Below are 23,897 nucleotides of genomic sequence, written 5' to 3'. Positions count from 1 at the left end.
ATGGGCCTTAATCCAATGACTGTGTCCATAAAGGGAAACTGTTACACACTGAAACAGGCACAGAGAGACAACTGGGCCGTGCACAGGAGACTGTCCACAGGCAGTTCCCAGAAGGAACCGACCAGCCGACGCTGTGGAATCCAGAGTTCCTGTCGCCTGAGCCCCGGAGCTGGAATCAGGCGTGGCCCTGAGGAGGGGCGGCTGCAGCCCCAGGCCAGCACCCTCAGGAGCCCCCTTCGCTGGCGACGGGGCCGGGCCACCCACCCCACTTGGCCAGCTCTGCTCACACCGCTCGTCCGTGTGCGGTGTGGACCCCAGCACTGTCCACCCACTGCCCAGGTGCTACGTGTGACAGAGCCACGTGTGGCCACCAGACACGCTGAGCAGCGACGTGGGAGCTCACTGTTGTTCAGGAAGAGTTAACAGGGACGATGTCACCCCTTCTCTGCCACAGTAAACCAAGAAGCTGGCAGGTACAGGAGACCTGCCAACGTACTTTATAAAAGGGTCACTTCTCACAAGAAAATGAGGGAAGAGTGACACTGAGCAAGTAACGCAGACCGGCTGCTCTGTTCAGAGCAGTGCCGCCCTCTGTCCCTTTACTGCTCTTCACTGTGGGCTCCCTGAAGCAGATGCACGTGATTGCAAAGCATTTTTAGAGACAGAATGAAGTACTTACCTCTTCTGTGTTAACAACAAGCTTGGCCAAGAAGAGACGGACGTTTAATGACACTGACAGATTCCCTAGTTTGTCGTGAAGAAACTTCATCCAAGGAGGAAGATTTCTTGGCACCGAACCCTGAAATGACACACTCAGAATTACTTTAGAAAGTGGACTAAAACAGCTTCACCTCATGACATCGTGAGACAAAGACAGAGCAAGATGTGAGCAACGAGACATCAGGCCTGAGCAGAATCTGGAGTGGTCTTGGATGCTAAGCATCCGTCCTGACACGACAGAGGATGGTGGAGAGTGAGGTGGGGGTGGGGCAGAACAGACCTCTCCTCCCATGGGCGCGGCCGGAACCCGCTGCAGGTGCCTGACCAGGGCGGCCAGCGGGGCCATGCACTCATGCCGGTTCAGCTCATCCAGCTCCAGCTCCAGCATGTCGCCTTGGGTCACCGCATGCCTGTGCTCCTGGGAGGGAGAAGCCCGTGAGGTAGGTACATGCCGGGATCTGGCGTCCACAACAGCAACCTCACAGAGGACACACAGCGGTCCCCTCACTGCCCAGCCGCACACCAGCTCACGTCCCCCCATGGCCCAGGAAGGCTCTTCCCCACCCGCCACACTCCAGTCACAGCATCCGCGCAGACAAAGATCCTTCCAGATGTGTGTGTCCCGGAGGCCCCAGAACCCTCAGCACACTGAGAGCAACGGTCTCCGAGAGCCTCAGTCACCACCTCCTGTAGGAAGTGCAGCTACTGAGCTGTGATTACAGGTAAGAGTTTACCCTTTTTTTCCTCAGGAGTCTGAAAACCTTTGCAAACTCCCTAATTTGACTCCAGACTTTACCAAGCCCTCCCGCCCTCCCTCCCTCCCTGAGCGCCCCAAGAGGGGAGGCTGGAGCCCCGTGGTCCTCTGGGCCCCCCTTCCCTTGCAAACACCGACAACATTCTTTAATCACCTGTCCCCGGGAACGGCCAGCTGCAGATTTAGGGTCTTGGGAACCGTAGGAGTAGCTCTGAACTCCAGTTGAGAAATCGAACTGACTCATTTCCTCAGTCAGGCTGCTGTCCTCCAGGTGAGACAGGGAGAACATGTAACGGGGGCCACCTGCCGGGGGGGGAAGGAAACACTCAAGCCAGGGGAAGCCCAGGTGGTGCGGGCGTCGAGGACGCTCAGCCGAGGCGCCACCAGCCCACGGTCCTCGCCCACCACCCAGGCTAACAGAGCCGAAGGGCCTGGGGGACCTCCTCTGCTCCAGCCTCCTGAGCAGTCACCCTCCGGTGGAGAACAGAGAAATTGACTTGAACTGGATCCAATTTTTGGATGGGATACTAACAGAACTTCCTTACACTAAAAATTTTGATGTCATACATTTTTGCCCAGAAATAACATAAATGTGGCAAAAATTGCCAGTGAAAAACAACTAATCCAAAATACATAAGGAATTTAGAAAACTTACCCAAATTTTATTCTCAAACCAAGAAAAAAATAACTATGAAGAAAAATTAAGCAAAAATTGAAACAAGGAGCATGTGGAGGGACAGAGGGCTGATTCTAAGTGGGGAGGGCAAAGAACCTCCTACTGAGGCTGCATCAGACTAAGGGTCACGGGCCACGCTGACCTCTGGGCTGAGGGGATGCCACAGCCAAGGCCCTGGGGCACAGGGCACAGCGAGCGGATGGGGGGGGAGCTGTCCCAAGGGAGGTGTGGCTGAGGGGAGTTTTGGAGCAGGAGGGCAGGATGGGGCTTGTGTTTCCACAGACTTCTGGCCAAGCCGAAATCCCAGGCAAACATGATCCAAAAGCAAGTAAACAGACAGCAAGCCCAGCCTGCACCTGTGGAAGGCGTCCCAGGCCTGAGCCCCCCCTGGACTCTGAGATGCATCTACAGCGTCAGAGTCCAGCCAACTAGGTTTCTTGCAAAGTGCAATTCTACTTGCCACTCGAAGATAAAATGTTCAAACTGCAAGGTTTTGAGGTGTTTAAAATATTGCTAAAATATGCATACAACAAACACCAACCACTGGACTCTTCCCCATCACTCTGGGCGCGTGCTACCTGAACCCCCACTCGCGGCCTCCCTGGCTTCTCTCCTGATTTCAGTGTACCTCTTCTTTCTTTCCAGAGGGACCTATCAGGCAAAAACAAGCAGACGATTCAAAATTCTTTTGAATCATAGTCACACATTTTCTATTTTTGTAGCAGTCTGGCAAAACCCCACAATTATTAACTTTAAATCAAAACTTCTATCAAATGGAAAAGCCCTGAAAAACACCCACAAAGGGTTCCCACAGACGCCCACGAGGCTGGTGCTCCCCGGGGCCTGGGACCCGTGTGGGCCGAGCCCCTCCGGCCACGTCCTACTTGCACGGTTGTGACAGGTCAGCACATCTTAGAGCTGCTGGAAAGCTTAGAAGTCACACACGGCAAGTGTTTGAATGCTTAATAACCAGGCTATTCTTATGATTTGTTGTTAGTTCTCTGAACATAGGCCTAGAAAAACCTTCCCAATCTGGTTCCAAAAGGCAGGAAGTAACCACTTACCTGAAGTGGAGCCACTAAGACAGGGTCAAGGTTAGCAGCTGTGCGAGATCGGAGTGCCCTCTCCCCACGCTGTGCCAGGCCGCAACCACCGCCCCCCCACCACCAGGGGGTGCCTAAGATCCGGTCGCCCCTTTGCCAGGGCGCCCCCTCCCCGGGTCTGCCGGGACCCGCAGCAGGACCCCAGGGTCCTAATCCTGAGATGGGGGGGTCTCAACCCCTCTGACCAGAGGAGCTTGCTCAGACAACAGCTTTGCGGATGTGCCCTGACAGCTCTTCTACTGGCATTTTCTCTCCTTCACAGGCTGAAGGAGACCTGGGTTACGATGAACTTCTTGTAGGTGCCTGGGATTGAATCTCAGATGGAACTGTAAGGAACCGCCAGTTTTTACAGCTAAAAGCAGACTTGAGTGTGGAGATTGTAGAATGTTACATATATATCAGCGTAACACATGCTTTTCTCTGCAAGCATCCGGTAAGTTTTTAACTTAGAAAAATCTCACTCACCTCCACTTCTATGGGAAACGTGTAGCAGCGCCTCAGGTCCATTAGATTTTCAAAAATAAGCACATTCTGCAGATGCAAAAACCGTACTGTGAGCGGTGGAGACACTGAGTGCTAAGTGCTACATGACGCTCCTCCAGGAGAGTCGGACAAGCACCGAGCTGACAACGCGCGCGGGTGGGACCGGGTAGGGGACGGGACATGCACACGGGGGCGGGGGATGACATCTCAGCTCACGGGGACCCGCAGCCAGGCGCCTACCTTCTCCGGCTTCTCACTGAACAGGAAGCCCTGGAAGAACCTGAGCTCCGTGAAGACGCAGCAGGAGACGGCGATGGCGCAGTTGTAGGCGGCGCAGTGCAGCAGCCTCCGCCTCTCCAGCAGCCGCTCCTCCCCAGCCATGTTCTCAGTGAATGTGTCATAGCACAGCCTGTGGGGCGGGCCCAGGAGCAGTCAGGTCCCCGCGCGGGACGTCACTCACCCAGGATACCGGGTGCCCCCACCGTGGCCGCCCGTGGAGGGCCACAAGTAGGCCGAGACCAGGCCAGGGGCCGGACGGCAGCCCAGCCTGACGATCACACATCTGAACTGAACTCTGAGTTGGAAGTCAGCAGAGGAAAGGCCACAGGCTCCAGGGGTCAGCGCCACCCCCCATGCGGGGTGGAGGGCGCAGCGGCAGTGACCACGGTGACAGCCTCACCGAGTGGCCCGGCCTCCGTCCTGCCCACTAGGGTCAACTGCATGAGCACAGTGTAGACAGACATCACCACGCCCCCATTCACACTGCTCGGGGCCGACTGCGTGTGGGCACAGTGTAGACAGACACCACCACGCCTCCCCGTCCACACTGCTCGGCCGCTCCACATGCCCACAGAGCTGGAAGTGGTTACTGTCCAGCCCTTCACAGAGCAGCTTGCCGACCTCTGCGACTGAGGACAAGGCCCAGGGAAAGGGAACGGTCGGTTCACACAGCAGGGGAGCCTGGCTCTGGCAGCGGGGTGGGCAGAGCTGAGAATGATGAGCCTCAGTGCAGTGAGGACGATCGGGCAGGAGCCACCACGGGGGCTCTCCAAGGGGCACCAGAGCTGTGACCGATGGTGGACTGAGGCAGTGAACCGAGGGCACGGGTCCCAGGGTGCCGCAGAGACAGAAGCCATCGGCTGCAGGCCTGGCTGGTGCGAGGGTGCAGAGACCCCGATGAAGAAGAAACAGCGCAGCCCCCAAGGCCCCTGTCTGTGCAAACACGGGGACGCGGCGGTCACTGAGGGGCGCCGTGGGGGGTCGGGGGCCTGTCAGAAGTCGCTTCATGCAGCACCTGCTTGAAGCAGGCAGCACTCCCTTCACATCAAACAACTGGAAAAGAAAGACACACTAAACCCCTCTGTGCTGTAAACCCTGCCGCTAATCACACACCAGGCTGCTGAGAGGAAACAGCAGGAAAAAGACAGTGAAGGAAAAAGAGCTTCGGGGGAGGAGATAAACTGGGCGTTAGAGATCTGATACACAAGTCCATGCTGTGTAACACAGGGAACTGTGTTCGGTATCTTGGAGTAACTTACGGTGAAAATTATGAAAACGAATACATGTGTGTTCACGTATGACTGAAGCATTATGCTGGACACCAGAAACTGACACACTGTAAACTGACCATACTTCAATGAAAAAATATATATACAAAAAAAGCTTTATTTTTTAAGAAATAGGTGTATAGGATAAAACACGTTAAACACGTTACCTAGTAACATGGTGAATCAAAATCCATCTAAGTAGCTTGTACACAGGAAAACCATAAAAATTCAGCATTTAAACAGTTGTTCACATTATATACCTGCATAAAAACGCATGCATGAAAAATACTAACAAATTGGAGGGAGGCTGTAGCTCAGTGGTAGAGCACGTGCTTAGCAGGCACAAGGTCCTGGGTCTGATCCCCAGCACCTGTTCTAAAAATAAACCAATAAACCTAATTACCTCACACCAAAAAAGAGACTGCTTCCCTAGGGAATGTGAAATAAAACCAACACTAGCTTGCAAAGCAAGCACAAGGGGTCCAGGAAAGGCCTGACTGAGAGAAGACGCGCTGACAGACTCAGCACGACCCACAGTTAGCGAGAGCCTTACTTGATGAGTGTCTTCGTGAGCTCGTTTCCTTCTGCAGCACACGAGCCGTGGAAGGCCTGATTAACTCTAGACTCCTGCGAGTGAACAGCGTCCTTCGGAAGCCGGGAATACATCACCTCAAGCACCTTATAGTAGCCCATCTTCCTGGCGATCTGAGTGCCAAAGATGGATTCGTTCAGCTAAAAAAAAAAAGACAACAAATGATATCTCTGGTCCTATCAAACATGAAAAATATTTTATTGAATGTCAAATTTAATACTCAGCGTCCTTTACATCGAAAAGAACTTTAACAAAGACTCTAACGCACTTCAATAAGCGACAGCCCAGGGTTCAAAACGTGGGTCTCAGTATCGATGTGTTCTATTCAGCTAGCAGCAAACATTGACTTCAGGTGAGTGGAACTCATTTTGGACCTCTGGCCTCCAAAGCTGTGAGACCATAAATTTCTGCTGCTCTGTGCCCAGAGCTTAGTGTCATTTGTTATGGCAGGTTAAGGAAACCTTTTGGTACCAAGGGTTGGGGGCTACTGCAGCAAATGACAAAAGTACGTAAGTGGCTTTGGAACTGGATGAGGGATGGAGGCAGAAAACGCGTTGCCACCCTGACGGAAAAAGCCCAGACTGCCTTGCAGAGACTCCTGGTAGAAATCCCGACACTATAAGTGTTGCTGCGGAGGACCCGGAGGAAGGGAAGAGAAAGCCAGTGGGAGAGAAAGCAGTAATGCCTTAGAGAACACCCACCATCATAAACATACTTTGTGTAGAAATATGGACATGAAAGCCGCTGCTGGCGAAGTCTCAGAGGGTGCTCGTTACATGGCAGCAGAGAATTTAGCTGAATGGTGTCCCAAAGCCACGCTAAAGCAGAACTTGAAGCCTATGCACTTGAATATTTAGCTGAGAAGACTTCCAAGCAAATTTGTTGGAGGTTCTACGTGGCTGCTTCTTTGCTGCTTCTAATAAAACGTGAGGCGCAGCAAACAAATTACAACAAGGACTGTCAAGCGAAAAGAACCAGAATTTGATGCCTTGGGAAATTCTTGGCCTATCCAGATGGCAAAGATGCCGCCATTAGCAGATTCACTGTTAGGAAAGTGTGCTTTGGCAAGAAGATGGAGGGTGTGGCTGAAGAAATCAGCCGGTGACTCAGGGATGCTCCTCTCGCAGAAGCCAGGAGCAGAGGGGACCACCGGCCAGGTCTGCGGAGGACTCTGCTGCCTGAGGGAGTGACTCTCCAGGATGCACACGAGCACAGGAAGCTGCTGAGAGCGCTGTGCCCACTGGACTGGGAGGGACAGAGACACAATGGAGTGACAAAAAGGGCGCTGTGTTTCCAGTTTCTGCAGCTACTCAGCGGCGAACAAACGCTGACCTTCAAGACACTCTGAGGACGAGGCTCTGGCCCAGAGGGGGCGTCAGGCCACAGAGCACTGTTCCCAGTGTTGAAACCTAATGCAGTCTGTGGCTGATTTTAAAACTGCTTTGGAAGAACAGCTCCTTCCTTGCGCATTCTCCCACCTGGAGTAAGGACACGTACGAGCGTCAGCCTGCGCCCGTCCTGCCTCTGTATTTTGGAAGTCTGTCATTTCTTTCCCGTGTCTCCGGTCTACAAACAGAGAGGGTTTTGCCCCAGCATGGCTCACACCCAGAATACTAACCATATCTGATGTCTGTGGTCCAGATGATGAGGTAGGACTTCGTGCTAATAATATTTATGAGCTTTTGGACTTAAAAGTTGATGCTATAATGGGTCTAGACTTCGGGGGACAGTGCAATGGGGTAAATGTATTTTGCAAGTGGGAAACCCTTGGGGCAGATGGACTGTGTTAGGCTGAATAACCCACACTCCAATGGCTGGAACCTGTGGCCGACACCTTATGTGACAAAAAAGAATGACGCAGACGAAATGAAGCGAAGGATTCGAGATGATATCACCCAAGGGGCCCTGCACACAGTCATGTGTCTCCAGGAGAGGGCAGCAAGGTCAGACAGAGGAGCAGGAGGCCAAGGGAGGAGAAAGGCAGAGGGAGGAGGGCGCTGGGGCCTCCAGGAGCCGGCAGAGTGAGGAACGCACTTCCCCAGAGCAAGGACGGCGGAGGAGCTGACTCCTGCCTCCTGGCCCTGGTCTCTCGGTTCTAAGCCACACGTGCGGTGGTGTCACAGCAGCCCCGGGCAGCGCCGCAGGCTGTGACCACTGTGGAGAGGCAGCACTGCCTGAGCTGCAACACCCCAGCTGGGTATGGGGCACCTTCTGACGTCACTGAGCAGGGGATGCGTGGACCCTCACCAACGGTTAATTTAACAGCAGGGGCACCGTACCTTTGTAAATCTGGACCTCAGCACGTCAACGGCATCCACCACGATTCTGCTGAAGAACTCGCTCAGAGCACCCAGCCCACAGCTCCACAACAGGGTGAGGAGAGCTCGGTCCACAAACGCCTGGCGAGTGGTGCCTGAAAGCAGGCTGTCCTTCCGGAACATTGCGTACACACTTTCCAGAAGGTCTAACTGTGTGTCATGTGAACTCCTGGGGAAAAGAAAATCATGCAGATGTTCACGCTTTAAACAAATATCCTGAGCACCTTCTATGTTACAAAGTCAATGCCAATGATTATGAGTCAGAAAAACAACTTCAAAGGTCACGTGTATGAAAACCACAAAGTATAAGATCACATATATGAAAACCACGAAGCGCAAGAGCCATTTGTACACAAACCACATCATTTCACTCGTCCCCAGGAATCTTCATGCCAGGTTAGGCACCAGGAAGACTTATTTCATTTTCTTTCTGATCTGGTCGTGTCTGGAGGACACTGGGAGGCCTTTCAAAGAGTCTCGGTCTGAAGACCATCACAATCCCCAGAACACGAACTCGAGAATCCAAATAAAAACCTCCAGTCTCCTCCTGAGCAACGAGCCCCCATCCTTGCCTCCTCATCTGGCCCTATACTGACTCACCTGGGAAATACGGCATATGAACGCTCACCTACGTAATTCTTAATCTATAAATCTATAGATTAAGAACACAGAGTTCATTTCCTCAGCTATAAAAATAAGAGGTTAGGACTGAGTGATCATTAAAATCCTTTCCAGTTCTAAAATCTCAGTGCTCAGAAGCTAGCTATGACCTAGGGCAAAAATACTAGATTTGAAGGCGATCCTGTCGTACAAATCAAAGCTGCAGGGCGCGCTGGATGGAACTCCAGGGCTCTGCAGGGCCCTGGACGCTGTCCTCACACACCTTCCCGGGGAGCTGTCTGCCCCGAGCACGGCAGGGACGCACACCCTACACAGACAGCTCAAGGAAAGGCAGGGAAGAGCAAACGTGGGTCGAAGACGGTTTGCTGGAAAACAATGCAAACGAGCAATAAACGAATGAGGACATGCTCCACTTCACTCGTGGTAAAGGAAACACAAATTAATGCAATGCTGAGAGACCCCTTCTCACCCATAGCACTGGAGAGAATCTGACACCTGACAACACAGCCTGCGGCGAGGCCGTGAAGACACTGCTGGAGGGAGGGCAGACACTGCGGCCCCCGCACGGGCCGGGGGGCTCCACACAGGAGCCAATGCATCGAGCCTTCCACATACACTTAAGAACCCGCTCCTAAGGAATTTACTCGTGGGTAAAGGGCACGTGACACACAGGGCTACTCGCTCCGCGGTTACTCTGAGCAGCAGGTCCTGGGCCCGAGCCCATTGCCCGGGGCTGCTGCACCACGGTGATGCCCCCCTCACAGGGAGTAATCGCACAGTCGCTCACACAGAGGAAAGTGGAAGCGCCCAGGGCTGGTGTGGAGTGACCTGCAGATGTGAAGTGGACACGAGGTGAGGAGAGGGGACGGGGATGGAGGCGAGGCCCCCGAAGACAGCGCACGGCGCACCACGACTTTCCGACCACGGACATGTTTCACCTCCGCAAACCGAAAAGTAGGTCAAAAGGAAAAAGCAAACCACTTACAAGATCTGAAAATTAAGCAAAGCATATCTAACTAATTGGTATAATAAGCATACATTGAAAAGCTGTCACGTGACTTGGGGACACAAAACCTACATACCCTCAGAGAGTATATTCCAAGTAAATTACAACAAAAATTAAAGGTTTAACTTCACCCAGCCACGGTTCTTCCTAGTGGTAATGCTGGCGTTGTCAGTCTGAAAGTTCTTCGGTATATTGCAGAGCAAAGCAACTAAATAATGATGGAACGTTATTACAAACAACACTGAAAAGAAAACAAACTCCAATGTAAAGGGAAAAAAAAGTTAAACAATTAGATACCCACAATGTTAAGATCGAAAGGGAAGTACCAGAATGTTTCCCTTTTCCTTAAAAAGCAAAACAAACAACCTGTTCCTCAGCTGTGTCTGCTGAAAGCAGCAAAGCAACCCAGCAGCCCTGGGCTCGCCGAGGGCCCAGACGCCGCCCCTAACCAGCATTCCACGGGGCTCTTTGGAGGAACGGCTGCTTCCAGGTCAGGATAAACCTGGGATAATCTGGCGAGCCAAAGCGCATCTAAAGAATATCGAAGACCAAGGAGTCTTGTCCAGGGACTCCCACCAGCCACAGGTGGGACAAGCTGAGCATCGAAAAGAATGACGACTGCTATGGATGGCATGTCTGTTTTGTTTTTAAAAGTTCTAAAAGTGGAAAAAGTTAGAAAAAAATTGACTAACTTTCACAAAGACAACTGTGCCACTGGAGTAAGTTTTAAAACTGGGATGTGAAAATCCTCCTATTTTGTCTCTTTTTCAAAATTATGTTGGTTGTGAAGGGTATTTTGCATTTCCACAGAATATTAGGAACTGCCGGTCAATTTCTGCAAAAGAGAGGCCCAGGGAATTCTGACATAGACGGCATTAAACCTATCAACTTGGGTACAACTGCCGTGCTAACAAAACAGAACTTCCAATTCATGAACGGGGACTGTCTCTCCATTTTTTAGATCTTCAGTTTTTTTTAATTTCCTTCAGCAGTAGGCTGTAATTTTCAGGGTACCACCTTATGCTTCTTCTGTTACATTTATTCCAAAATATTTTACTACTTTTGGTACCATTATGAATGGAATCACATTCTTAAATAGTGTTGAACGTTCTCTGCTCATGCACAGAAATGCCACTGATTTTTTAATTCTGATCCTGTATCCTACAAATTTTCTATAATTGTTTATTCGTTCCAACAATTTCTTGCAGATCCGTCGTATTTTCTACCTCGTACCACATGAGTAAAGTTCTACTTTTTTTCTAAGCTGGTTGCCTTTCATGTCTCTTGCTTACCTGGCTGCACTAGCCAGGACGGCCAGCTGCATGCTGCGCAGAAGAGAACACATTTACCTGCTTCCCAAACCTGGAGGAAAACCTTCAGTCTTTCGCTGTTAAATATTGTGCTGGCAGTTGGTTTTTCATAGATGACCTTCTGTCAGTTTTATCATGAAGGAGTGTTGGATTTTGTCAAAAATTTATCTGCATCTACTAAAATACTGTTTTCTCCCTTAATACAGTGCATAACATTAACTGATTTACAGGTATGAAACCAGTATTCCAAGGACAAATTTCAATCGGTTATAGTGTGTAGTATTTTTTGTATGTTGTTGAATTTTGTTTGTTAATGTACTTTTGAGGATTTTTTGTCTGCAGTCATGAAGGATACTGGTCCACAGCTTTCTTGTGATGTCTCTGGCGTTGGTATCAGGGTGACACTGGCCTCACAGAACGAGGTGACAAGTGTTACTCCCACCTCTACTTTCTGAAGAGTTTATGTAGTGCTGGTATTATTTGTTCTTTAACTATTTGACAGAAACTCACCAGTGAAGCTGTCTGGGTCTAAGCCCTCCTTTGTGGGGAGATTCCACTTTTCTGACTACAGGCAGTTACAGTGAGCCAGTTTCTGGGCGTAGCATGGTGCCCCAGCTGTGCACACGCACGCACACGCTGTAAGTCACAAGACACCGGACGTGGCTCCCTGTGCTGTCCGGCAGGAGCTTGCTGTTTACTGGTTACTCTGTGGGAAGATTTTAAGTTATTAACTCGAATTATCTGCTTGTTAAATATATTCTCAGACACTCCATTTACTCTGTGTGTGTGTGTGCTGTTCACTGCCAGTGTGTAAGAAACACACTAATTATTGTATGATGATTTTACATCCTATACCCTTACCAAACACATTTATTAGTTTTGTATTTTTGAATGGCTTCCTTAGGACTTTCTTTTTTTAAATTTTTTTAATGGGGGGGTAATTTTAGGGTTTTTTTTTAAATAGAGCTTCTGGGAACTGAACCCAGGACCCTGTGCATGCTAGGCATGCGTGCTGCCCCTGAGCTACACCCCACTCCCGAAGAACAGTATTGAGTGTTACTTTTTTCTGTCTTGGGAGGGAGGCAGTTAGGTTCGTTTATTCACTTCTTTCTTCCTTTTTTTAATGGGAGGACTGGGGACTGCACCCAGGACCTCGTGCATGCTGGGCACCAGCTCTGACCCTGAGCTCCACCACCCCTCCTTGATATTCCACTTATTCCTGAGTAGTTTTGGTAACTTGTGATTTTCAGGGCACCTGTCATTTCAGTCAAGCTGCTGGATTTGTCGGCACGACTTTGTCCACAACACCCCCTTCGAGTCTTCATCTGAGAGGAGGTGGCAATGCCTCCTCTGTTACTCCCGGTTCTCAGACGCCGCACCTTCTCTGTCATCCCTAGTTTGTCTAGCTGCCAGTCTGTCGCTTTCAAAGAACCAGTTCTCAGTTTCACTGATTTTTCTCCACCACTTTTCTGATTTCTGAGTCACCAGTTTCCAGCGTCATCTTCATCACCCGTGCCCTCCACCTGCCCGTTTAGCTGCAGGTGGAAGTTCACTTACTGACTTAGGGTCATTCTTACTCTCTAAGAAAGCCTCTAACGACCCAAACTCCCCTCCAACCACTGCTTTAGGTGCACCTCATATATTTGCTTTACTCTTATTTTATTCAGACCAAAATACTCCTTGAATTCTCTTATAATGTCTTCTTTAATTCCAACAGCTACGTAGAAGCATTAATTAGTTGGTTACTTAGAAATATTTCTGGATTCCTCACGTTTCCTTCTGTTGATTTCCAATTCAACCACAAGTGGTCAGAAAACACACTCTGTCAGATTTCAGTCCTTTTCAATTTATGAAGGCTTGTTCCATGGCCACCCGCAGGCTGCCCTGGAGAGCGTGCCACATGCTCAGAGGAAGTGCATACTCTCCTTGCCGTGCTGTTGTGTTCACCGCTGGTTAACAACAACGTATTTGTCTAAATGCCAATAAAAAGGAATGAACAACCAATTCACGCTTCATCACAGATGAAGCTCAGAAATTGGCTGAACGAAGATACCAGACATGAGATCATACCATGTGATTGCATTCATATGAAATGTCCAGAAAAGGCAAATTTATAAAGACCAAAAGCAGGTTGGTGGTTGCCTGGGGCCAGGAATGGGACTGGCTGTAAATGGTCAGGTAGGATCTTATTAGGAGATGAAATTATTCTGTGGTGATGGCTTTACACCACGTGGTAAAGTTACTAAAAGTCACTGAATTATAAACTTAAAACAGGAGAATTTTACAATACATAGATTATAACTCAGTAAGATAAATTAATATGGGTATTTACATATTCAATATAAATGATGCCAATCAAGAAAAAAACTCCATGTCCACAATCAGAAGTACCCATGGCATCTAGCCCTTCCTTAAAAATCAACATCACACCTTATTTCATGAGAACACGAGAAGTGCAGCCCATGGTGAGGGCAAGTTCCTCATCACAGAGTCTGCGGCACTGCAGATCCTGATGAAACCCGTGACCGGGGCCACACCGGTGCACGGATGCTGACACCGCCAGGAAAAGGCTGCAAGGAACACGACTGACCAGCATCAGCACCCAGACACCATGTGCCCTTTAAGTCACGAACGTGATGCGCAACCAAGTAATCCCGCCAAAACTGGAACCCAAATCTGGGCTTTCAGACTCGACTTTCCACTTACAGGAAACACAGGCTGGAGGACAAGTCAAATGAGAAGAACTGAAAAATCAGGCAAATCCGGGGTGTGAGACAGTGAGAGTGCCCCAGGTTCTTGACAACAGAAGCGAAATTCACAAGCGAGGAGGCAGACTAACGGGCTCAACCGCGCGACGCCACATGGCCTGGCTGGGTCAGAATCAGAAGGACCCAACAGCCCCGAGTGCTCCAGACGACTGGGGAAATCTGCTTTGGGAACTACTGTGAATGCTGCTCAGTCGCTGCTACGACAGCTGCCTAGGAAAACCGCCCATTTCAGAGACACACAGCAGACGGGGACGTGAGCAGGTGCCTGGGGCCGCCCCAACTCACAGCCGCAGCAGGAAGGGGAAAGGCCGGTGGGAGACCGAGCTGAAGACACTGGCGCCCCTTCGACCTGGAGGCTCGCGTACAGCGACACTCTCCTGAGCACGTGTCACACTTTGATAACAGAAGCCTTTTAGAGAGAAAAACAAGACAAACTAAAATAAAATTCAACAACAGAGGGCAACCGCACTCTTCGTTTTGGGGACAGAAAAGACACTTTCCCACAGAAATAAAGTGTGCATGGTTCCCAGGCTCCACCCAGACAAGCACAGAAGACTTACTCTCTGGCGACCCGTCTGAAAGTGGACTGAAAGGCTTCTTCCATGACATGCCGCTCTTCCCGACAGAGGATTTCTGTCATCAGCTGCAACAGCACAGGACTCCGAGACAGCTCCAGCGCGTCCAGGAGCTAGGAGAGATGAGCACAACAGTGACGGCGATGAGGACAGACTTGCTGGACGCTTACTTTCGTTTTGTTTCTGGCAGTTCAAACAAAACAGAAAAGTATACCATTTTCACAAAGATCAACAAATGCTAACATGTCGTTTTCGTAGATAAAATGAATGCCTGGCAAATAGTGACATTCACTAAATACTTGAGCCTTGATTCTCGTAAGCTCTGCAGAGATTTCTCCTCTGACCAGGCTGAGAGCCCAAGTTCACAATGAGGTCCTTCGTGAGGCTACCTCCTCGGCTCCGGCCCTCCCTGCACAGCACGGGTTCCAGGCTGTGTCCCGTCTGCTGCCTCCACAACCCCTGCTCAGCTCTCCAGGAGACAGCCTCAATGTTATCTTCCGAGCTGTGAAGGTTTTCAGAATGTGGCATCTGCACAATTAACTTCCAAGAGCCTTACTTGTCCGGTTTCACGCACATGATACCTTCTCTCGCTTTGTCAACGCCGTTCCTCAGCCCCTCTTTCCTGCTGGTTACATCTTTCTTGGACTGGACGTTTTCTCCAGGTGTTCAGGACGGTTTGCACTCACACATTAAGAGAAAGTCCTGAAGGTGTCCTCAGGATCTGTGGATGGGACAGCTGCCGGATGGCAGATGGCTGGGGAGCAGGACGCTTGGATGGCACCAGCATGATGCTGTCGCCCCACCGGTGACTTGCAAATTGCAGAAAGAACACACTATTCGATAGCAAAATGGGGCAGGAACCACCTCAACCAAGCCACCAGGCATGAGGTCCCAACAGCAGGATGGGCACTGTGTGCCTCCTGAGTGGTTAAGCCGCAGAAAGTCAGCCTGGATCTCACCACCAACCTCCAGTTCAGAGGAAGAAGAGGGTGGGGGCTGAGGAGTCCCCCGAGGAAACAGTCCGACAAACGCAACATGTTCTGGTTTCTTCCAAAACCCAGCGTCATGGGAAGATAAGGGTGAGGGTGAACTAGTGCCAGATTAAAAGACACTAGAGACACGACAGTTCGATGCAATTGTTAATCAGATCCTGGTTTGAAAAATCCAGTCAAACAGGGAACTTCTGGAGAAATATGACTGTGGACAACACAACACAGGGCATGAGAGGAGTGTGACTTGTCATTGGTCTGACAGCTGCACCGCCTCCCTCTCTAGACGCACTGCTAAAGGGTCAGGGAGCTGAGCTGCAGATGTTTCAGCCGAACAGAGACACAGGCACACACACGGACAGACACACAGACGCACACACGGACACACACACAGACACACACACGGACACACACACAGACACGGACGCACGCAGACCCACACGCAGACACACACGCGGACACAGCAAGCCCAGCCAAGCACACTGCTGGCTCCAGAGACGGCAACAGGGATGCTTGTTTACTATTTGATCAACTTCTCTGTTTGCTTGAAAGGAAAAAACCAGACAGGACAGCAGCAGAGGACGCGGGGGCTGCCTGTCTTCGCATGGGACGGTGCCAGACCCCTCAGACAGGGACCCAGGAGAGGCCAGGAGCAAGCTGTAAGCCTTTAAGATGAGACTGGACGCCCCAGCATCACTCCCACTGCAGGCTTTTGTCGTCAGTGGGTCCTTCAGGCCAGCCCACACCCGACGGGAGGAAAATCAGACCACGTCTCTCAAAATGTATGACGTCTCTTTTCTCCTCCACGTGACGGAAAAGAGACACAACAAGAACACATGGACGGGACACCACCAGTATGGCCGTCTCTAGACAACTTGCTCACATCGACTCTGGCATCCACCACAGTGAGTTTTACTCATCGGTTTCTTCCTTGCTCTCCTACAAGCTCCTTGAGGACAGAGATAACATTCATGCTCCTCCAGCCGGGCTCCGTCCACCACAAGCACGGGGGACCACCGCCCGCCCTCCAGTGGTGACTCTCATTCCTCCTACAGGCTGCACCCGAGTTCCAGCTGAGTGTGCAGCACCTAAGACAACACGCACAGCCGTGCTGGCCTGTGGTGGCCAGTGGTGTGTCCGCAGAGTCAACACATGCAGGGTCTAGAGCAGACCACCCCCTGCCCCCGTGAGCTAGAAGGGACAAGACAGACAGGAGTGGGAGCGGCCGCGCTGGACAAGGTGGATGCTGTGTGCGCAGGACAGAGCCGGTGAGAGGAGATGGGGTCCCCGTGGCCAATCTGGAGCCACACAGGACAGAGGTCATCATCACCTAGGCTGAGCCCCTGGGTTCCAGGAAACTCCCATGGTACCTTGAAGATGACAGGCGGTAACCACTAGCTGTTTCTCGACCACTTTTCAATTAACTTCAGAAACTGAATAGTGTTGGTAACACTCCACTTGTTAGCTCTTCTTGGTATTATTCCTTAAAACTCACTATACGTTATGCACAAAGCATTTCATGGCACTTCTATACAAGAAGTGTTTTAAAACGGGGTGGGGGGTTGGACATGAGTTCTAAAGGATTCAGATATGCACCTACCTCCACAAATACCCAGCTTTCAAATGGACTGAACTGAATTCAAGTCAGAACACTCTCTACTCCGGAGGTTCCACATACTCCTCATCAAGAAACGTAACAGAAAAACAAGAGCAGTTTAGTTTTCGCTGCACCTACTGAGAACTGACCTTCTTCACGCAGTCCACGTAAGTGCTGTACTGCAGGGTCCCCGGCGGGAGCTCCCCAGACGTCACGGGGAAACTGGAGGCGACGAGCCCCTCGAGGACCTGCTTCAGCTCCTCCAGACGCTCCCCAGGGAGGGCAGCGAAGAACGGGAGCAGAGGCATGGCCTGGGCCTACGGAACAAGGCGCCGACTGAGCACCACGGGATGAGCGAGGGGACCGCCGCCACAGGCGTGCGGAGGGCGCACCGTGTGGACCCCACAATGACCTCGGGCCCCCAGACGCACCGAGCCCAGTGGGACACGGTCTGGGCCTCGGGGGCTGAGCCAGGCCGCGCGGTGGAATCAGGACCGGGGGCCTGGCTCTGCCGCAAGGTCTCCCTCCACGAAGCCTGCTGAGCCGCGCAGCCCGAGTTCTGGAGGAAGGGGCACAAGCAACCCTGGGGGCAACCAGAGGGCCGACTCCAACTCCCATCGCCTTGAGGGGCACACGGGGTGCCGCTTCCACCTCCCCGGGCACCAGCCAGCCCCCTGGCTGCCTCCTACTGAGAACGAGACCCGGTGAACCGCACTGAGCGGACGGGTCCAGGGAGGTGTCTCACGATCCAGCGGAAAGCAGAAACGTGGCTCACACGTGAAGGCCACGTTTTATTAGAGTGTAAAATCTAACTGTTGCAGGACTTTAAAATCACAGTATCTATTAAGTTCCTGACCCTAAAAATTACTGAGATACTCCACATTATTAACTAATAGAAGAATGAGCCACAGTTTAAGTTTTTTCATTCATTAAAACAGCAATTCTCAAAATCGCCAATTTAAACCATTTAGGTGAAGACAGATGTTAACTCTTCCAAGTGCAGTGATCTCACTGCGCCCCGCCAGACGGAGGCTGTGGAGCTGCGTGCTGGGACAGGGAGGCCACGGGGGTGCACTGTGCGGGTCTCCCTGCTTTTGAGTATGTTTAAGATTTTCCGTAATAAAAAATAGACAATATCACTGATACACAAAAATATAAAATGGGAAAATAATGGAGAACGTAATCTGAAAAAAATCCTTTTAATCACTTACCTTTAAATGTAGACCCAAATTCGGATCAGCAAGCAAACTAACGTACGTCGTGAAAACCTCGGAGAACGCGCTGTGAGTCGCGCTGAAAGTCACGGATGAGTCGATCTGAAGGAGGAAAGCAGAAGCGCAGTGCATTTCTACGTTACGCCCCCAACCTTCTTTCATACACTTGCCAATTTTCTAAATTCCAGAGATGACCTGTAAATCTGTTCTTGGGCTTCAACTGTATTTCAACGATTCTTGCTCTGAAATATCTTAAAACTACCCCCTAAGTCGATGCGTGGAAAGTGCACTAAAGAGCTAAAGCACAGGAAACAACAATGAAGACACAGGCTAACGATGTAAAATAAGGGAAAAGGATAAAAAGTGAGGTCACCAGCACTTGCCTAAAATTTCTGTCAAGTCAATGAGCTTTCCAAGAAACCTCCATCAAATTTTCAAAGATGCAAGTCACAGAGCTGCAAGCAACAGACACAGCCACATTTCCAATGTCTCTCAAGATACCTGCAGAATTTTCGCCAGCAAGGTCAACACCGCAGTCTTGCTGTCCGGGGCGGAACCCAGGGCCCACCACGAGTCGCACCTTCTCCAGCTCTGCAGGACGGCGTTCGCCAGCTTCAGGCCCTGCTGCCTCTCACCCGTGCGGTCCCTGAAGCTCTGATCCAACAGGCCATTCAAAACTGTGCTCACCTGAAACAGTCATGGGAAGAAGAAACCTGACCATCAGGCTAACATCATATGGCAAAGTGGGCTGTCCTGTCAAAGCCCTTCTGGAAAAATGAAGATGCTCGCTCTAGAGCAGCTGCTCACTTCACAACTCCTCAAATCTGAGGACAGCACTTAACATGCAGACTTTCCCACGGAAGTGTAACGTGGTACCTTACGACGTCATGCTTAACCTGCTCTCTGTTGTCTTCTCAGCTGTGCCCTCTCGATGGGAGGGGAGATCTGCTGTCCTGTCACCATCATCCCCGTGTGCAACCCACACATACATGGGGACACAGACACACGGCACACAAGGGACTCACTCGTGGGACACACATGGGGACAGACATACAAGGGACACGCACATACACACACAGGACACACACACATAAAGTGGAGAATTATTTAGCCACAAAAAAGGGAAATTCTGCCAATTACTAAAACACAGATTGGCCTTTGAGGGCATTATGCTAAGTGAAATAAGTCAGAAAGAAGAAAATAGATACTGTGTGATATCACTTACTCGTAGAGTCTAAAATACCCAACTCACAGATACAGAGAACAGACTGGCAGCTGCCAGAGAGGGTGTGCAGAGGGGCCAAATGGGTGAAGGGGGCCAGCCAGTGCACACCTCCAGCTATGAACAAATGGGCTTGCAGGTGTGATTTACAGCACAGAGGCGAGTCACCACTGCCGGATTATACATTTCAAAGTTGCCCAAGGAGCACAGAGGTTCTCACTGCAAGGAGAAAATCGAAACCATGTGAAATGCTGTTGCTAGACTCATTGTGGTGATGGTTTCACACATACACGTGTGTCTGATCAGCACACTGCACGCCTGTGACAAATACACTGTGCTAAGTGTATCTCACGAAAACGGGGGAGAAAAACATTCATTAATATGAATGGTTATAAAATAAACAAATAAAATCAGTAGCTTTCTGATATACCACATTGTTACAGAGACAATACAGAGCAAAATCCATTTACAACTAAAGTGCATCTAATACCCAGAAATGGCCTTAGTGGGAAATGTGCAGGAACTGTATGAGCAGAACTGCAACGCTATGTAACAGTGTGAGAGAAAGACTTGAGAACACGGGTGAAGACCTGAATAAAAGGAGGGGCCCCCCACAGAGAAAGTGGCTTAATTTTTTTAGAGGTCAACTTGGTTTAATCCCTCTGTGCTGTGGAAAGGGCTGTGACACAATGATTCTAAATTTCACTCTGAAGAATAAACATACAAAAGTATAGCTTGAAAAATTCTTAAAAACAAAAACACTAAGAAGAAACACTGCCTTACCAAATGTTAAAATGTATCTTATAGTTGCTGGAATTGATACAATGTGGTACTGGATGAGAAACAGGTGGTTAAGTAACAAATTAAAACATACAACCTCAGACCCAATTTGTACAGAGATTTGCATCCGAAAAAGTTAGGAACTTGAATTAGTGAGGAACAGATGCATTAGTGAATGAATGTCCAATAAATAAGCATTTAGGGAAAAAACGTCATTTCTAAAGTGCCCTTCGCATTATTTACACTTGTTTAAAAAAGAAACTATAAAAAGTAACAGAAGAAAACATGGGCAGATTTTAAAGACAATACTGGGAAGGAGAAGGCCTTTCTAAGAGTGGCCGCAGTAACGCACGGCCAGCATCCTCTTTAACTACAGAAAACACCAACTACTTCTGCACGGAACCAACAGCCCAAGTGAGAAGGACAAGCGCCAGCAGGGAAGGCGCCCTCCGCACACGGGACGGGCAGAGGTCCACTGCCCTTCCTGCACAAAAAGTCCTGCAAATCGGTAAGAAAATGCACCCCAACAGACAAATGGGCAAAATACAGGAATACACACACTTTGGCAGTTAAAATAAAAACCAGCAGGAGACCAAGATCAGAAAAGTTAAGGAACTAACAGTAAACTTGGGAGATAAAAGTACAGAACGGACACTTCGGCTGTTTCCATGTCTTGGCTACTGAATGGAAGCGACCTAAACATCCATGGACAGATGACTGGATAAACAAGACGTGGTGTGTGTGCATGATGGACACTACTCAGCCGTGAAAAAGGACGAAATGATGCTATCAGCAGCAAAACAAATGGACCCGGATGGAGATCGTCATTCTAACTGGAGTATGCCAGAAACAGAAAGAAAAATACCACATGAGATTGCTCACATGTGGAATCTTAAAAAACAAAACAAAACAACAACAACAACAACAAAACCTTATTTACAAAACAGAAGCAGACTCACAGACACAGAAAACAAACCTATGGTTACTGGGTGGGAAGGGGTGGGAAGGGATAAACGGGGAGTTTGAGATTTGCGGATACTGACTAGTACATATAAAATAGGCAAACAAATTTATACCGTACAGCATAGGGAGCCATAATCAATATGCTGTAGCTACGGTGAAAGAGAGTATGAAAACGAATATATGTATGTTCACGTATGACTGGAGCATTGTGCTGTACACCAGAAATTGGCACAACATTGTAAACTGACTATACTTCAGTAAAATCATATATATATTTTAAAAGAACAGACTGGAATTCTCACCAGTGGAGTTAATAAAGTGCCTTTGTTATGGTGCAAAGCCTTTCAAGTTGCACTCTGTTGCTTCAAGAAATACGTGTATTATAAACAGTGATTCTAACCCCACGAAAGGTGCTTCTTTAGAAAAAGGTGTCTTTACCCTCAACTATGCCTGGAATCAGAGCCTTCGGCCTCCTGCGCGCCCCGAGGACGGGAGCCTGGAGGATGGGAGCCCCGAGGACAGGAGCCCCGAGGATAGGAGCCCTGAGGACAGGAGCCCCGAGGACAGGAGCGGAGGGAGCCATGTCCGCCCAGCTCTCCCCGCCCTCCCTCCGGCGTGCCCGCCCCCACCACAAGGCCACCCTGCAGCTTCCTCCGACTCTGACATCTGCCACTGCTGTCCTGCTTTCCAGCTTCCAAAATGTTGTCCCTCTTGCTTTTCCTCCTTTTCTGTGCCCTTCAAGACTGTGCTTTTTAAAAACAAAACAAAACAACAGCCTTGATTCTGTCGCACCGGAGGGACTGAGGAAGAGGAGGAGGTGAGCACAGCTTCAACCCATCAGCTTCCCCGTGAGGCTGAACAGTTTAAAAGCTCAAGATGCTTCATCTCCTGAGTGCTGTGCGCCTCCTGCAGTTTTATTTCTAACTTTCAAGGGCAAATTCCTAGAGGCAGACTCCTGGGGTAAGGCGACCCCAACGCCCCCACCCCCCACAGGCGACGAACACTGCTTGGAATAAAAGCTTGTTAACCCCAGGCAGTCCTGCCACTACGGCGCTAACGATTTCTGAGTGCCTACAGACCAGGTAAAGCTCCATGACTTTATACGTTTAGCACGCCAAAGTCGCCCAAATACTAAATGCTGATCTGCAGAGGTTCCGTGGGGGGGAAGGGGCCGTGCAGGAACACGTGGGACCTGAGGCCTCAGCCGTGGGGAAGGCTGGGCAGAAGCTGGTGGGACCCGGAGCAGGCCGGCCTCGGGCCGGGTGCACAAAGAAGGTCCCGGCGAAGCTCCATCCCTACACAGCAGCCCTGAGACTTGGGGCCCCGAGATCAGAAACAGTGACTGATGTCTCACATCCATTAAAATCACTAATCTTCACAGGGTCTGTTTTTTGCATAATTTGATTTTGTATTTAAAGCTCCAGGAAGAGACTTTACTTTGTTTTAATGATGCGTTATCTCAGGAATACGGCAACCCTGCTGTAAGCACCACTGTTGCAGGAGAATCCCATTACCATTTTGGGGTTGTCCACAGAGGATTTCATGAGCTCCGACACGGCAAGATCTGGATTTTTCAGTAGTTCAGCGTTGATTGCTTCTGAGAACACACTGTAAAAGTACTGCCCGTGAGAGAAGCTGACGGCGCTCCTCTGGAAGGCACCTGAGGACGGCATGCACACCTCCGTCTTGTCCAGGAGGAGACCCACGAGGCACTCACACTGCAGAGAGGACAGGACAGGGTGATGGTACGGAGGTGCCCCGGCCACTGTGAACCCCGAAGTGGACAAGCATGGAGTCTAAAGGGGCCATGTCTGCGTCGTGGCATTTCCACGTGGCTCTGTTTTCTAGGTCTCACTCTGGGTAAGAACTCTTCCCTGGCCCCTGAGTCTCCACGGCTCTAGAAACATCCTGTGGCTGCTGCTCTGAGGGGAGATCTAGGAAGGGGACTGCTGGGCACTGAGCGGACGCAGGGGCAGCAGAAGGGAAGACGGGTGGAGTCAGGGGACCCTGCACGGTGCAAAGGGCCCCGAGGACTTTGTGAGCACGCGAAACCCTCCCCCAGGGCCCGTCCCAAGTCTGCTGCCCAAAGACTTGCCAAGGATGAGGGAAGAGGAGGCCGCTGTGTCAGTGCAGGTCAGCTTTCACCACACAGTGCCCTCTGCCTACAGCCCTTCCAGAAATGAATTGGGACAGACAAAACCTCAGCTTAAGAAGAATGCTATTCTATTTCTTAAAAAAAAAAAAACAAAAACCTTTTAGGAAAAAAGCCCCCTCACATAAATCAGTTAAAGTCCTCGTGCAGCTAAGAACTCACCCAGCTAAGCTCCAGTTTTAGAGGCCCTGTGAGTGAGTTCCACCTCACAGGGTCGGGCGAGCACGCGCGCGGGGGCTGTTTCTCCTACCTGTCCTCCACACGCGAAGGCCAGCTCCAGGAGCCCCCCGGCCAGCCGCCTGCAGCCGGGGTCCAGTGAAGGCAGGCACTGCCGCTCATCTCCAGGCGCGATGCTTCTGAAGACCAGGGAGAGCAGCTTTGTGCCAAGAGAGAGCTGCTGATCTGCAGACTGAAGTGGAGCAGCACTGAAACACCCAGCAGCAAGGTGTCGTATAGAAAAAGGCAGCCCCGCACCCTGCGCTCAGGAAACACCGACACTGCCTCCAG

The 23,897-nt window shown here is 50.4% G+C and overlaps 1 protein-coding gene across 3 annotated transcripts in view; it reads right to left on the bottom strand.

The window, feature by feature from the left end:
* PRKDC (protein kinase, DNA-activated, catalytic subunit) overlaps positions 1 to 23,897 on the bottom strand; it is a 118,506-nt gene that overhangs the window by 48,123 nt on the left and 46,486 nt on the right. For all 3 annotated transcript variants that reach the window (XM_072951646.1, XM_072951647.1, XM_006204656.4), the window contains exons 35-48: positions 23,641 to 23,799; positions 22,753 to 22,956; positions 18,775 to 18,960; positions 18,271 to 18,375; positions 17,209 to 17,376; positions 14,459 to 14,586; positions 8,155 to 8,362; positions 5,837 to 6,015; positions 3,977 to 4,145; positions 3,719 to 3,784; positions 2,729 to 2,801; positions 1,629 to 1,777; positions 1,001 to 1,138; positions 680 to 799 (exon numbers count right to left, since the gene is read on the bottom strand). In XM_072951646.1, the coding sequence (XP_072807747.1) occupies positions 680 to 799; positions 1,001 to 1,138; positions 1,629 to 1,777; positions 2,729 to 2,801; positions 3,719 to 3,784; positions 3,977 to 4,145; positions 5,837 to 6,015; positions 8,155 to 8,362; positions 14,459 to 14,586; positions 17,209 to 17,376; positions 18,271 to 18,375; positions 18,775 to 18,960; positions 22,753 to 22,956; positions 23,641 to 23,799 (2,052 nt within the window). The remainder of the gene's footprint in view (positions 1 to 679; positions 800 to 1,000; positions 1,139 to 1,628; positions 1,778 to 2,728; positions 2,802 to 3,718; positions 3,785 to 3,976; positions 4,146 to 5,836; positions 6,016 to 8,154; positions 8,363 to 14,458; positions 14,587 to 17,208; positions 17,377 to 18,270; positions 18,376 to 18,774; positions 18,961 to 22,752; positions 22,957 to 23,640; positions 23,800 to 23,897) is intronic.

Source organism: Vicugna pacos, chromosome 29 (genome assembly GCF_048564905.1).
Source record: "Vicugna pacos chromosome 29, VicPac4, whole genome shotgun sequence".
Lineage (NCBI taxonomy): Eukaryota > Metazoa > Chordata > Mammalia > Artiodactyla > Camelidae > Vicugna > Vicugna pacos.
The sequence above is the reverse complement of the archived record's forward strand: the minus strand, read 5'-3'. Positions and strand labels throughout refer to the sequence as shown.